The 15,846-nt window shown below is 39.4% G+C and overlaps 1 protein-coding gene across 3 annotated transcripts in view; it reads right to left on the reverse strand.

The window, feature by feature from the left end:
* Positions 1–1,013: 1,013 nt before the first annotated feature.
* The window catches only part of PPP2R5C (protein phosphatase 2 regulatory subunit B'gamma), a 175,098-nt gene continuing 160,265 nt past the window's right edge, over positions 1,014–15,846 (reverse strand). For all 3 annotated transcript variants that reach the window (XM_045015782.1, XM_045015783.1, XM_045015785.1), the window contains 2 exons: positions 13,825–13,941; positions 1,014–3,930 (listed from right to left, as the gene is read on the reverse strand). In XM_045015782.1, the coding sequence (XP_044871717.1) occupies positions 3,799–3,930; positions 13,825–13,941 (249 nt within the window). In that variant the 3' untranslated portion in view covers positions 1,014–3,798. The remainder of the gene's footprint in view (positions 3,931–13,824; positions 13,942–15,846) is intronic.

Genomic DNA, 15,846 nt, shown 5'->3' on the forward strand with positions numbered 1-15,846 from the left:
AGTCCTGCAATGTTTCCTTATAATGCTGTTTGGTTTCCCCTGCCTGGTGCTCCTGTTGGGGAACAGATTGGGGAACGGGGGCTTGCCCCTCTCTGCCGGGCATTCCAGCTGGAGCAGGGTTGGGGTGCGGGGCCTTGCCCCGTTCCGCCTGCCTAGTGCTCCTGCCAGGAAGCAGGGGGGTGAAACAGGACAAGCCCCTGCGCCCCGACCCCACTACGCCCCTGCCTCAACCAAGCTTCACAATCATCATGGGTGAGTACTGTATTAAATTGTTTACAATTATTTTAAAAACTTATACTGTATATGTGTGTGTCTTTTGTCTGGCAAAAAAATTCTGTGGAATCTAACATCTCCCCCCCCTTTACATTAATTCTTATGGGGAAATTGGATTCACTTAACATTGCATTTTTCAAGAACATAACAAGGACGTTAAGTTAGGAGTTACTGTACCACACAGGGAATTGTGAGTTTATAAAGTACTGAAGATCCTCTGATGATCCAAGAACTATTATTTGTAAACTGGAAGAAAAATCTAGATTAAAAGTATGTATTTGCTGCATCTATTTGCATCATCTGATGCTGTCCTCTCCTTTTCTGTCTTACTGGGAATCCTTAATTTTGCTGCTGCTGCTTTGCTAGAAATCCTTCCAACAGATACTTATTTCAAGTTTTTATAGGGAAGATAATGTGGTATAAGAGGTCTTTTTCTTTGGTATTTGTAGGATGGTTTGAGGGATTTTGAAATATTTTTTGTGTTTAATGCAGTACTTGATACCTTGCACTAAAAGTTAAGGTTATTTATGGTAGAGAATAACCAGAACCTGATGCTGATTTATTTCTAAGACTTACCATAAATTTACTTGTAACTTTCACAAAGGCACCAACACTGAACTGCAATTTTATTCTTTAACTTATGTGGTATTGTCTCAAAGTTGTGGATGATTTTTAAACCAGTGGTAATCTGCACACTCACCAGAAGGTTCTGTGCTAAATTTAGTTTCATGATCAGCAAGTAAAATTCACATGTTCTTTATTTAGTCCATATAATACACCATTTTTAGAATTTTAAAATTAGATAAGAGCATAATAAATGGCAAGTGTATGAAGGTTGTTCTTCATAAACAAGGTCAGAACAAAATCTGAATTACAAAATGTTAAAAAATATGTAGGTACATTTGAAATTAACATTTTACTAAAACAAAGTTACTGATATTGTCTAATGAAAAATAATTGTGCCACTTACCTATTTTTGCTGTTTCTAGGAACTTTTTATTCTGTACATAGGACCATTCTGTACAAAATATGAAGTCTACATTTTTATTACCTATTACCATAAAACAAAGTACAATGTATGTACAATATTAAAATAAAGCCATACTAAAGCCACACTAAAAAGACACTTGTAATATTACTTTTGACATTCCTCATGTACAGATGCAATTTTTGAGAACATGGAAAGGTGTCAAACACAGAACTTTATGAAGAAGAACAGCCACCAAAATTCTACTTTATTTTTACTTTTTATTTTGGATGTAGTAGTTTTAGAGAAGTTTAGTACATGACTATACAAAATATATAAATGATGGTAACAAACAAGCCAAACAATCAGTGCTGATAATTTTTGGAATACTGTCTAGGCAAATGTTCTATGGCCCCAAACCTCAAATGTGAATTTCTGACAAACTTTAATTAAAAAAAAAAAAATGGTCCCCCCCACCCTTTTTTTTGGTGAATGTTTATCTTCAGTAAAGAACAGAAATAAAATCTAGACAGTAAAAGATGTTCTTATACGTTGAGCATTACACAATCAAACATTGACATACAAGTTTTTTTCCTAGGGTAAAATAAGAGTACTTCTTTCCAGAAACCTCTTGCACAAACATATTGAACACCCAAAATCAAATTATTTGATAATTTACCAGCTAAAGATGGAAGTTCAAACAATGGTATATCAAAATACATAGACATTGCTTTATACAATTAAAAAAGCACCCTTTTTCCCTCAAAAGGAGAAGGCATCTTTAAACTGTTTTTATATAGTTTATCATAATGGTAAAGCATATTCTCTTTCAAGTTTAACAGGAAGTGTTTTTCACACACAGTGGACTTTTCCACTTTAGGACTTTTCCACTTTAGCTTTAGGTGGTCTTTCAATTTAGGTTTTTTTTTTTTTAAAGCAATTATTCCCACCCACTAAAATGACCTTTTTTCCAATAGACAATGTAATAATATTGGAAATTGTATTTTCAATGCAACCAGCAGACAGCAGGCACTACATCTGCACAATGTTACTATGAATGTCTGCTTTGCACAATATTTTTATGGATGCAGGAGACCTCTTTTTTTTAAAAAATAAAACAAACTATTTTTAAAGAAGCCACATTTTTATCTTTTTATGCATCAAGACATTAAACAAAGTTATATTATGTTACTGCCAGAGACAAAAGAAACTAGTCACCCATTTAGAATAGCAGAACACATCTCAAACAGCTCTTATGCAGGATAAGTAAGTCAAAATACTGGCCACCCTGAGAGAAATCAAATATTGAAGACAAAGCACTATATGTTTAAAGAGATTTTCCTCCCGTGCTTTTCCATCTACAACAAAAAGCTCATTACATGCAAGTAATCTTGTGGAATATATAGCAGCATTTGAAGATCATCAGCAACTCAGATGCATTTTCATTTTACCTGTGAGGTGTATTTGTAATATATGTGCTTTTACAACACAAAAAAATATATTCACGTAAAACTACGGTCACTGTTGATTTATCAGCTCTTAAACTCACATCTTTTACCTGTTTTTACTTTATAATACAAGCTATTGGTGTTGTGTTTCACTGAAAGGCAACAATGTTTGTCTGAGAAGACTAATGCAACTTAAATGACATCATGGTATCTGCCACAGAATATTGAACTCTTAGAGCCCAAGAAAAAATGCTGAGTATTAAAAGCTCAGATAAGGGAGAAACAGTGTTTTACTAAACTGAAAACAAGGAATGAAAATCAAAATATAAATATTTTTATATTCAATTTATTCCCAGTCAAGGTAGATAAATTTTCATTTTAGGAAACAAATTCTTCTACCAGTTGACTTTTGGAATACTGGTGCTGTATTACATACTAAAAACTGGAAAATATGGCTTTAAATACATGTAAAGTACTAGGACATGGTATATATATGTCTTTATCCTAAGTAAAGAAACAATTTACAGAACTCTTAGAAAGCAACCATGATTGAGGATTGTCATGAAGTTACCATTTTGTAAGCTGTTTTTTATAGTAGGAAAGTAAAGAACTGTCTATTTTCAAAACTGCTGGTATATTACAAGACAATAGTAATGTGGAAACAATTTCAAAGTTGAGAAGTCTTAGAAAAACATGTAATACTTAAATCCGAAAGAATTTTGCTTTTGAAAACAGTGTTATCATAGTACCAACTATCAGTCATTCAAATGACTTCAATTTTGGTGGAAATAACTTACAGAACGTTATTCTCAAGTACTACTATAAAACTATGCATGTTACCAACTGGTACTTTGACAACACCACCAGAAAAATGTGGCCACCTAATACTAGTCAACCCATGGTTCTGCATATGGAATCAAGTAATTTACCATTGTTTGAACTACTAATCTTGAGCTGCATACTGTATTAAGTTATTGCCTACAGAACTGGGTTGAAGAAAGCTTTGACTTTTGTGTAACTGATTGGTATGGCACAAAAAAGTAAGTTCTCTACTGTAGAACTGAGTCCAGAAAAAAGTTTTCCTCCAAAATAATATTTCACTGTAATAGTCTAATGCCCATCATGTGATATTAGCTCATCAGCTCTGCAATGGGATTCCAAGGCTTTCATGGTGTAGATATCCTGAGGCAGTTCTGACTTGCGTCGCATAAGAGGACGATCCTTTTTCTGATCTCTCTGTGCCTGAAATCAAAATGCAAAACAGTTGGCCACAAAAGTTATTTGCCAAATACAAACTAATATTCAAGAATCTTTGCTCGTGCTCCTGTGTACATTTACTTTAGGAAGAGGATTAAAATTTGTGTTGAAAATGTTTGCCATATTTCCTTCCTACCCCAACTATCCACATATTTTCTTCAGTCGAGACTATTTTGTTAAGTAAAAAGAGAAGATCAAATATTGCTTTATAACAAGTCCATCTAAAACATTTTCAGCTTTATTAGTAAACTATTATTCCCACAAATTATTGTCTTTGCTTCTATATGATGCAGTTGCTGATCTACCTTCTCCATACCATTTGTTATGTCTTCTCCCTAAGTTAAACAGTCCCAATCTTTCTTCATGAAAGTTTTTCCATGCCTCTAATCATTTTCATCGCATATTTCTGAACCTTTGCTAGACACGTCCTTTTAAAGAATGGGTGGCAGAACTGAATACAGTATTTCAGGTAAGGGAATATCTTATTTATATTTATTTATAGAACAGCATTATAAGATATTCTCTATCCCATTCCTTATGCACCCTAATATTTTGTTTGCTTTTTTGACCACTGTGGAATATTGAACAGAGGTCCTCATTCAGCTGTCCTCAAAAATACTGTATTTTTCTTGAGTTGTTACAGCTAACCAGAATGTAGTAAGGTGTGAGAATAGTTAAAATCCTATCTGCATTTTACATTTGTCAACGTTGAATTACATCTGCCACTGTGTGGCTCATTCACTTAAGTTAAGTCTGTGCTGAAGTTTCTCCCAGGGTATGTCTACACTACGGGATTATTCCGATTTTACATAAACCGGTTTTGTAAAACAGATTGTATAAAATCGAGTGCACGCGGCCACACTAAGCACATTAATTCGGCGGTGTGCGTCCATGTACCGAGGCTAGTGTCGATTTCCGGAGCGTTGCACTGTGGGTAGCTATCCCGTAGCTATCCCATAGTTCCTGCAGTCTTCTCTGCCCATTGGAATTCTGGGTTGCGATCCCAATGCAAAAACAGTGTCGTGGGTGATTCTGGGTAAATGTCACTCAATCCTTCCTCCGGGAAAGCAACGGCATTCAATCATTTTGTGCCCTTTTTCCCTGGATTGCCGTGGCAGACGCCATAGCATGGCAATCATGGAGCCCGTTTTGCCTTTTGTCACTATGTGTGTACTGGATGCTGCTGACAGATGCGGTACTGCAGTGCTACAGAGCAGCATTCATTTGCCTTTGCAAGATAGCAGAGACGGTTATCAGTTGTTCTGTACCGTCTGCCATGCCATTGTAAATTGGCGATGAGATGACGGTTATCAGTCGTTCTGTACCGTCTGCTGCTATCATGGGTGCTCCTGGCTGGCCTCGCTGAGTTCGGCCGGGGGCGCATAGGCAAAAATGGGAATGACCCCCTATGTTTTGTCTAAAAATAGAGTCAGTCCTGCCTAGAATATGGGGCAAGTGTAGTAGAGAACCAGAGAGCATAGCCGCTCCGTGTCAGAGCCCCAGAGATCCCGCAGAAATGATGAGCTGCTTGCCATTTTAGGGGGTGCCCCGGCAACAACCCCACCCGTTGCTTCCCTCCTCCGCCAACCCTCCTGGGCTACCGTGGCAGTGTCCCCCCATTTGTGTGATGAAGTAATAAAGAATGCAGGAATAATAAACACTGACTTGTTAGTGAGATAAAATGAGGGAGCGGCAGCCTCCAGCTGCTATGATAGTCCAGGCAGGACATTAAAGGGTGGGGGGGAGAGGAGCCCAGCATCCCGCTGCTATGATAGTCCAGGCAGTACAGAATCTTTTCTTTAGACATGAAGGGGGGGGGGGCTGATGGAGCTCAGCCCCCAGTTGCTATGATGAAGACGGTTACCAGCCGTTCTGTACTATTTACTGGGAATGACCGGGAATCATTCCTGTTTTTACCCAGGCGCCCCCGGCTGACCTCACCTGAGGACAGCCAGGAGCACTCACGGGCTGATGATGACGATGGATAGCAGTCATATTGTACCATCTGCCACCGGGGAGGGGAGGGGAGAGGATGCTGTTGTTCACTGCCACAGCATCACGTCTACCAGAAGCATTCAGTAGACATAGGGTGACATTGAAAAAAGTCAAGAAACGATTTTCTTCCCTTTTCTTTCATGGGGGGGAGGGGGGTAAATTGACGAGCTATACCCTGAACCACCCCGGACAATGTGTTAGACCCTACAGGCACTGGGAGCTCAGCCAAGAATGCAAATGCTTTTCGGAGACTGCGGGGACTGTGAGATAGCTGGAGTCCTCAGTACCCCCTCCCTCCCTCCATGAGCGTCCATCTGATTCTTTGGCTTTCCGTTACGCTTGTCACGCAGCACTGTGCTGAGTCCCTGCTGTGGCCTCTGGAGATTTTTTCAAATGCGTTGGCATTTTGTCTTCTGTAACGGAGCTGTGATAGAACAGATTTGCCTCCCCATACAGCGATCAGATCCAGTATCTCCCGTACGGTCCATGCTGGAGCTCTTTTTGGATTTGGGACTGCATCGCCACCCGTGCTGATCAGAGCTCCACGCTGGGCAAACAGGAAATGAAATTCAAAAGTTTACGGGGCTTTTCCTGTCTACCTGGCCAGTGCATCCGAGTTCAGATTGCTTTCCAGAGCAGTCACAATGGTGCACTGTGGGATACCGCCCGGAGGCCAATACCGTCGATTTGCGGCCACACTAACCCTAATCCGATATGGTAATACCGATTTCAGCGCTACTCCTCTCTTTGGGGAGGAGTACAGAAACCAGTTTAAAGAGCCCTTTATATCGCTATAACGGGCCTTGTTGTGTGGACAGGTGCAGCGTTAAATCGGTTTAACGCTGCTAAAATCGGTTTAAACGCGTAGTGTAGACCAGGCCCCAGTCTTATTTAACTCAAACGACTGCCATCTGCAAATTTTGCCACCTCACAGTCACTGCTCACCCCTTTTCCCTAAATTAACAAATCTAATGACCACCACCAGACCTAGCCCAGAGCCTCAGGCAGTTTGCTGTTAACTTTTGTCATGATGAAAATTGACCATTTATTCCTACTCTGTATTTTTTTGTCTCAGAGTTTCTGATCCATGACAGTAGTTTGCCTCCCAAACTACTTAGTTTTTTCAATAACTTTCTTGCTAGGTACTTTGTCAAAGCCAAAATAAATTACATTAACTGGGTCTTGTTCATCGACTACTGTACTGGCCTGTTCAAAGAATTCTAATAGATTAGACAACCATGATTTCATTTGCAGAACCCAACTCTCCAGCCCAACATCCACTTCCTCCTCTTCTGCTATCATGCTGTGGAGTCTTTCTGGTGGAAATCTTGTGACTAGGCTGACTTTCTCCACTATAAATTTTCCTTCTCATTTAGTTCTACCACCTTCCTAGCTAAAAAACTACTTCTCCAAATTAACCGAAACCCATGCCTGTAATCTCAGCCACCTTTTTACCACCTTTGACTCACTCCTCAAACATTCCCATTTCTCCTACCTCCACCTCTCTCTCCTCATAGAAGAAATTGGTGAGATCCAGCCTAAGTGAAAATTGACAAAATACAATGTGACCTTTCCCCCTCCCTTATCTTGCTTTCTCTTCCCCCTTTCCCTGACACAGATTTTCTCATCTGCTCTTCCCTCTCTAACTCCTCCATTTGACTAAATGAACCCATATCTCCTGATTTTCTTTGCATTCACTTATTCCCTCCCTTACTCTTCTCCTTTACTTCTTCCCCCCACAAACCCACACTCCTTCCTCTTTTCTTGACCACTGCGGACATCACTATCATTCTGTCTGTCACTTAAGCCCATAACCTAGGCATCACCTTTGACTTGGACCTCTCTTTAGGTTTTCACATCCAAGCTACATCTAAATCTGGCAGATTCTTTCTGCAGAACATCTTTAAGACATGGCCTTTCCTATCCATCCACACAGCTAAAATGGTCTTCCAGGCTCTCCTCATCTCTCGATTATGGCAACGTCCTTTTCTCTGGTCTTGACAAATGCAACCTTGCCCTACTTATATCCATTCAGAATACTGCTGCAAATATAACTTTCCTTTCTTTGCATCTCTACACTATCTCCCCCGTCTCTATCACATCAAACACAAGCTATTTGTTTTCACTTTCAAGACTTTTCACAGCTTATCCCCATCCTAACTACCATCTTGCATTCATTATTGACAGGTCAACGTCTACTTCCACTTGGTCCATGATGCCAGCCTTCATTGCTCACTTATTAAATCTTTAAATAAGCACCTTCATGCTTTCTCCCATGCTGCCCCTCATGCTTGTGAAGAGCTCCCTGTGAACATCTGCAAAGCCATTTTGTTTTCCTTCAACAGCTCTCCTTTGCCATGATGCCCAGGAAAAGCTTGACAACAGTTAAGTTGCTGGTGTGCTGATACCGCTGTTTGTCATACTGAGCAATGGGGACTCCTTGTTTCCTTGTACTCCCGTGTCCACTTCTATCGGCTGTCTCTTGTTTTATACTTAAGATTGTAAAACTCTTTGGGTCAGGGATTGTGGTTTTCTTCTGTGTTTGTACAGCACTTAGAACAATGGGGTCCTGGTCCATGACTAGGCTTCCTAGGCACTACAATAATACAAATAGTAAATAAAATAATAATAGATCTAATCATGATAATTTAGATGTTTTGTAATTTGGTTTTTAATTATTTCAACCAATTTATCAGATATAGAAGAAAGGCTTACTGGACTATAAATTCTCTGGGTCACTCATCACCTTTTTTAAACAAACATATTTGCTGCCCCCTAATCCTCTGGTATGGTATGTGGTTTTAATGAGACTATATAATACTGTAAGCAGTACTTCATTCTTAAAAGTTTCTTCTGAACTCCTGGACCTATACCATCTTGTCCCAGTGACTTGCTTTATAATTTATAAATTTGTTTCAGTACCTCTTCTTTTGAAATCTCAGTCGTTGATTGTATCTCATCTTTATTAATGAAAAACATTCACTGTGGTGAAGACTGATGCAAAGAAATTGTTTAGTTTCTCTGAAACATCTTTATCCTTAATTGCTTCCTTTACCTGCTGGTCAGCCAGCAGACCCAGTGATTCTCTTGCAGGCTTTCTGCTTTTGATATAATACTGTCCTAATTTCCTTCTCACACATTTCCTGCCATAGTTCACACTCCTTTCTATTGGCTTCAGTAGGGGCTGAGTTCTGCTTTTTGAAGGTCACCTAGTTAGCTCAAATAACCTCATGAACTTTAGCCATGCTGGTTTACTTCTTGCCATCCTGCTCCTCTCTCTTTAGGAATATGGATGCACCCTGAGACTGTTACTGTATCTTTAAGTAGCCTTCATACCAAATCTAACTATTAATTTCTTTCTTTTTTGAGATTAGGGACCTTTTGACTACTTCTACCCCACCCCCGCTTTCTAAAGTTAAATGTCCCCATGCTACGTTGGTAGTATGGGTTTTAAGTCTATGGGGTTACAGTTCCTCTCCCACTATTTTTTTGTTTCCCAAGGACTCTACACTTAATTATACTGCTCTTTGGGGGTAGGGACTGTCCTTTGATTGTTTTTGTACAGCATCTAACACAGTGGTCTCTTGGTCTAAGATTAGGGCTACTAGGCACTACGGTAATGCGAATACTAAAACAATGATATATTTTGAACACTACTACTTAATGTTTTATGCATATGCTTACTTTTGAACCAACTCCTATGAATTACTTAGGACTAAGTTGAGTATCGCTTCTCCTCTTCTGAGCTCTAGAACTTGCTGTTTGTTTAAAGTTTATTTAGACTGTAATCTCTTCAAGCCAAGGACCATCTCATACCATGTATCTGTACAGTTACTAGCCCAAAGGGACCCACCAGTTTATAGATGAGTACTTGAACTCCCCCAATTATTACCCTTTATTAGACTTTGTTGCTGCTGATCTCATCACATTCTACATACTATATTCCTTTTTCTGATCTGGAGGTTGGCAATATAACCCTACTAAAATATTTGTATTCTTAAGATTTGGGATTTGTTTCTATATAAATACTACAATGCAGTTCCCTCAAAACCAAATCTGGCCCCAGATTCTGTGGACTCTTTTGGCTCTAGTGCTACTTCCCCCACCTCTTTAACCTGATTTATATTTCTTCTATAGTTTAAAATCAGGTATGACAGTTTCCTATTAATTTTCTGTCATTCCACCATGTTTCAGGGAAGCATTTTATGTTAAGGCCCTTTTTCTACTTCCAGGCATTCTATTTAATGTATTTTGCTTTAAAGCTTCTTGCAGTTGTATATAGGCATTTATTAGTAATTATTGATCATATGCTTATTTTTTATTAAAATCCTTAGTCTGACTGACCCCTTGTTGATTTAACAGAATTTACCTCTGTGATCTCAACCTGTCCCTGCTCTAGGTTGGTTGTTCTCTCTGCCCTAACCTTTGCTACATACAGAGATACATTTGTATTACTGATATCCCTAACAGATCTTTGTTAGACTGCAGTGCTCCGTGTCACCTGTCAGCTTTCCCTCAGCTCCTAGTTTAAACAATTCTCCCAAACTTTATTCATTGTGTGTGCCAGAGGCCTGGTTTTACTTTAGTTAAGTTGGAGCCCATCTCCCTCCACTCCCCTGGCCTTTTTTTTAATAGGCACTCAACCTGCCCCAGTGCCTGAAATTCTCCTCTTTAAATCCTTGTTTTATCCATTTCTCCTGAGGGACCGCCGCGCCCCAAAACAAAAATTCTGCGCACAATATTTTAAAATTCTGCAACTTTTATTTGTCAGTAAATAAATGTGGCTCCAGCATGGCAGTGGGGAGCACAGGCCACTGGCTGCACTGAGGTGGGAGATCACCCTGAAGCCACCTCCCCCAGTACAGGGACTCGGCAGTGAGGCTGCACTTGACACAGTGCAAGGGCTGGGCCTGCCCCAGAAACACTCCAGGGCCCTACTCCTCTGTGCCAGGCGCACCAGGTGTGGCTGGGCAGGCTCAGCCCAGCAGGATCCAGGTGTGGGGTGAGAGATTTCTGTGTGGGGCAATCTGGGTGTGGGTAGCTCAGTGGAAGATCTGAATGCAGAGGGGCTCGTTGGCGGGGTTCCAGGTGCAGGGGCAATGGGATTCTGCAGGGGATCCAGGTGATGGTGGTTGGGCTCGGCAGAGGGGTATGGGTGTGGGAGTTCAGTGGGAGGGTCTGGGTGCTGAGGGGGTGGGGCTCAGTGCAGCTGGTTGGGGCTCAGTGGGGTGGGGGACTTGTTGGAGGGGTCCAGGTGTGGGGGGTAGGGCTTTTCAGGATGAGAGTTCAATGCGCCTGCTTAACAGGAGAGCCCCACCAGCTGCTGCAGAGGGGATGCCATAAGGCTGGGCTCTTGCTTTCCATCGCAATTCCCCACCCCCTTTTCTTCTCCATCCCCCTCCCCTCATTCCCACATTCCCCACCCCCTGCCCTATTCCACTCCCTTCCTTCCCCACTGCCTCTTCCACCATGGGCACTCACTGTTCCACAGAAAATAGGAAGGCTCCCAGCATACAAAAGGGGAGCACAACTGGCACTAGGACTCAGGAGGCTGCATTCAGTTGCAGAGTCAGTGGCACCTGAGGCAGCCTCCGAGCTGGGTAGATCTGCATTTGCAGAAATGGGGGGGGGGCGGCAGTGGCACGTAACCCCATGTGCCTACCCCATGCCTCACCTCCCTCCCAAAACTTTACATGGTCTCAAACCCACCCACCCCAGGGCTTCCCTTTGCTTCCAAGCAGGATATCTGAGCCCGGGGGGGGGGGGGGAGAGGGAGGGAAGAAGAGCACCTGTTTTCTGCGGACACGCAGTCCAACAGAATCCCCCCAGGAGTAATCCATATATTGAGACACTGAAGTTCCCCTGGCTTCACGCATGGAAATGGAATCATTTCAGAGAAAGCTATCACAGAAGCTCTGGACCTAAAGCTTTCTTCTTAGCAATCTAAATTTAGCTTCCAAGACCTTCCTAGGTTACTGGTACTAATATGTACCCTAACCACAGACTGCTCCCCAGCACTCCCTAGAAGCCTGTCTACATGTCTTAAGACTTTTGTCACCTTCACATCCCATAAGAAAGTCACTGAACAGATCTCTCAGTTGCCACATACACATCTCTCTATATTTCAATAGATCAAATACTCTACTATCACAGCCTGTCTTGAACTTCCAAAATGTGAAGAATGATGCTCCTCCTCTATGTCAGTCAGAAAATAATTCCCAACTAGGTTGCCTTCCATCATGAGATCTTCTGAGTCCCAGTCCAGAGGTGTAACCCCAAGACCATCCCAGTCTGTTCTAAACTCCAATGAGAAGGCAACTATTTTTAAATCATTACGGGTAGTAACAGTTATTCTATTGCACAAATATATACCATATAAATTGTTACTAAGTACATACATCACCATAGTAGGAGTTTGTCCCAAATATTTAAACATAGAGATACAAATTTGCCTTCCTTCCTATCTTGCAGGAGAAATAGCTCCATTAGTTTACAGGATTTTGTGTGTGTTAGAACGACAGGGTGTATTAGAAAGAGTGTATGTGTATAAATGGAGAAAAAAAAGTGAGTTTGCATTTAGTTCTGAAAGCGGGGAGGTCTGGTTTTCTCTCTCTGCATAACGGGAAAAAAACAAAAAAACAAAACACCCAAATGAAAGTCATCCTAGGTTTTGAATAAATAACTAAAAATGTATTCTATACCACCAGAGTTCGGAGCAAGAAAAGAAAATGCTTCAAGTTAACAGTTTGAATCCTTTTTTTGCTTTACTTGCCTTTACACATAAGGAATGAAAATTAAATAATTCAACGAATCATTCCATATCAGTGATTACTTTTCACAAAAGCAGCAAAGAGTCTTGTGGCACCTTATAGACTAACAGACGTTTTGGAGCATGAGCTTTCGTGGGTGAATACCCACTTCGTCGGATGCGACGAAGTGGGTATTCACCCACGAAAGCTCATGCTCCAAAACGTCTGTTAGTCTATAAGGTGCCACAAGACTCTTTGCTGCTTTTACAGATCCAGACTAACCCGGCTACCCCTCTGATACTTTTCACATTTTCACTTCTATAGTTTCCTTGTCTGGTTAGTATCTCCCAGTGATAAACTTTTATATTTTACTAAAAAAAAAAAAAATTCTGTTGTCTCTTTTTAAGAAAGCTGTTCCGACACTAACTAATGAATACCTTTCTTCTGCTTTACAACACCTCCCTGTCTCTGTCACCCAGATTCACTCCCCAGCCTTCTTTATCTTCTCTCCATGGCTCACTAGTCCTATTGATCTGACTGCTATCCTGGTTCTCAGAAAAGTACTTGGCAGCCCATCAACTCAACTGCCTCTATGCCACACTCCAACTCTTCTCAGACATGTTAATGGTCTATAACAATAGTCCAAGTTGGCAGGCGTGGTAAGATTAATCAGATCAGGCCTCCCCTCCGGTAAGCCATAGGAGCTCTGTCAGATGGAGAAGTGTCTTCTGGAACATACTGACCATTTCCACTTGCCTGGCAACTTTGCCTGCAACCCCCCACATCCTGTACTTAAAAGGGGGCAGTAGAGAAGCATAAAAGCAGCTACCATTACCCAAATGTTTTTGTAAAAGAAATCACAAAACATACAGTAGAAAGCAGGCATTACAGTTAGAATTTTTATTTCTGGCTACTATTGTATTTTTTGTTTTAAAATAGCATCGTTGACAACATTGATTAGTGTAGGATACCATGGTTAAAATGTTATGAAAATACTACTGTAGATGATTTCTAGGGTTAATGGGTACTGCTGTTTTTAGAAAAGATAACTTCTCTTTAGTTTGACTGGTTACTATTTACAGATTTGTAAATTAAGATTGTAGAGAACAAGTTTAATTTTTTCATATGGTTTTACCTGACACGCCTCCTCTTTCACTGTCTTTTTCAGCATCTGTAAATCTTCAATTAAAGGCCCATCTGTTTCCATTGCAACAGGACTGTTCAGCAAACAGGTGTCACTATATGTTGGGTACTAATAAAATGCAAATTGTTAAAATATAATCATTGTTAGCAATGATAACTGGATAGTAAATCAGAGCATTTAATTGACAAGACTTGTAATTTTAGACTAGCTTCCGTATAATTTATTTTAATGCATCAAGAATTAAATTAATTATGCTCCCAGAACTGAAGTATGATGGAAAAATAAAAACTGAGTCTCCAATTACTTTGGTTCTGGCAGAAATACAATATTTAAATATACAATTAAAGTAAAAGGAGCAAAATTATACCAGGAACATGTATGAATCTGAGTTTTAAAGGTGGAAGAATAAAATTCTAAATTGCCAATGCTCAATCTCTATTCTGCTAAATATTTAATATAAATTGTATTAGAGACACTATCAAACATTTTCTTATCGATATAACAGAAATACATACTGGTTTTGGTTGTAGGAGCAAGTTTGTATTTGTAAAGACAAAACCCAATATTTAAAAAGACCACGTTTTCCTATGGTATGCTTTCACAATACAATGAAAAGTGTAAGTACTTCTCTTTTAGAAATATAAAATAGGAACATACAGTACCTTTGCTGAATTAAAAAAAGACCTGCCAAATTAAACTTTACAGAACCTAAACTAACAGAGCACTAGTTTGCAGAGATCCTGACAATTAAAATTTTTATCTTAAATCAAATGATCTATTAGTACTGTTAAGACCAACAAAGAAAAAATTGCTGTGTGTCACATATACATAGACCATTTTAAAACCCATTAAGATTTTTCCACAATTATTTTAGTAACCGAATGTAATAGTAACTTAATAGACATATCTGATTTCACACAAAATACAAAGCAGAAAAATGAAGAAAATTAAGTACAAAAAGTTAATTATTTTAAGTCACTATAATTAAAATACCTTACACTTTTTTATTTTTACATAAAAGGTGCAAAATTAGGAATACCTTTCAACAATACGTATAAATTAAAAAAATTAGGAATATAAAAACAAATACTAGAAGACAGATAACTAGATATAAATTCTGAAAGAAATTTTAGTCACCTATCAAAAAAAGCACTAAGAGCATGCACAGATATGCTGTATATAGATTCTACATGTGGCTGAGGGCTTAAGTGTCAAAATTAATTTGTGTTTTTAAATTCAACTTGCTGGTTATATTAATTTTGTCATTCAAGCAGACTATGTAAAGTATTGTATACATAGGTTATGCTAATCAGTTTTAGAAAATGTACATAGTTACACAGAATGATTTTTTGAACAATAGAAAAAAGGTTCACATTTGTACAATTACATTATTTTACTATACGAGTCTGAATAAGTCACAGTGGTTTTTAGCAAGGCACAATTGTTTATCGTTTGTGAGAATAAGTATGAACATATTTTGAAAAAGCATGTACTCTTCATTCAGCACTTTTGTAATGGTGCCTTTTTAGTAAGGTTAAAATTACTGGCAAAGATTAATCAAATTTGTCTATGGCACTAATCAAAAAGTACACTCAAAATCTGTTTATCTCAATAGAATATGTTTTGTTGCACAAAGTTTTAAATTTCTCTACTTTCACATACATGGTTCTTTATAAAGTTACAGTGCACTTAAGCTCTCACTCAGCTGACCTACTGATAAACTGTCGAATTTTAATTACTAAATATTTTCTATGACCACTTTAGAAAGGATTCCCCCGTAATCCCCCAGAAAAATCAATGAGAGAAAATATTTCTAAAATGTCTTTCTGTTAGAAAAAGATAGCTGCATTCTTTTCTATTCATTAAACCGATACCAAGATCATACCAGTGCAGCCATTGGATCCCCCAACAGTTGTACTCAGCCAGGAACCTTTTGGGTTGGTAAGAACGTTATAGGTAAAGGTTTCCTTTTTTGCCAACAGCAAACCTTGACATGATTGAAATCCAGAAATT

This window comes from Mauremys mutica, chromosome 4 (assembly GCF_020497125.1).
Source record: "Mauremys mutica isolate MM-2020 ecotype Southern chromosome 4, ASM2049712v1, whole genome shotgun sequence".
Lineage (NCBI taxonomy): Eukaryota > Metazoa > Chordata > Testudines > Geoemydidae > Mauremys > Mauremys mutica.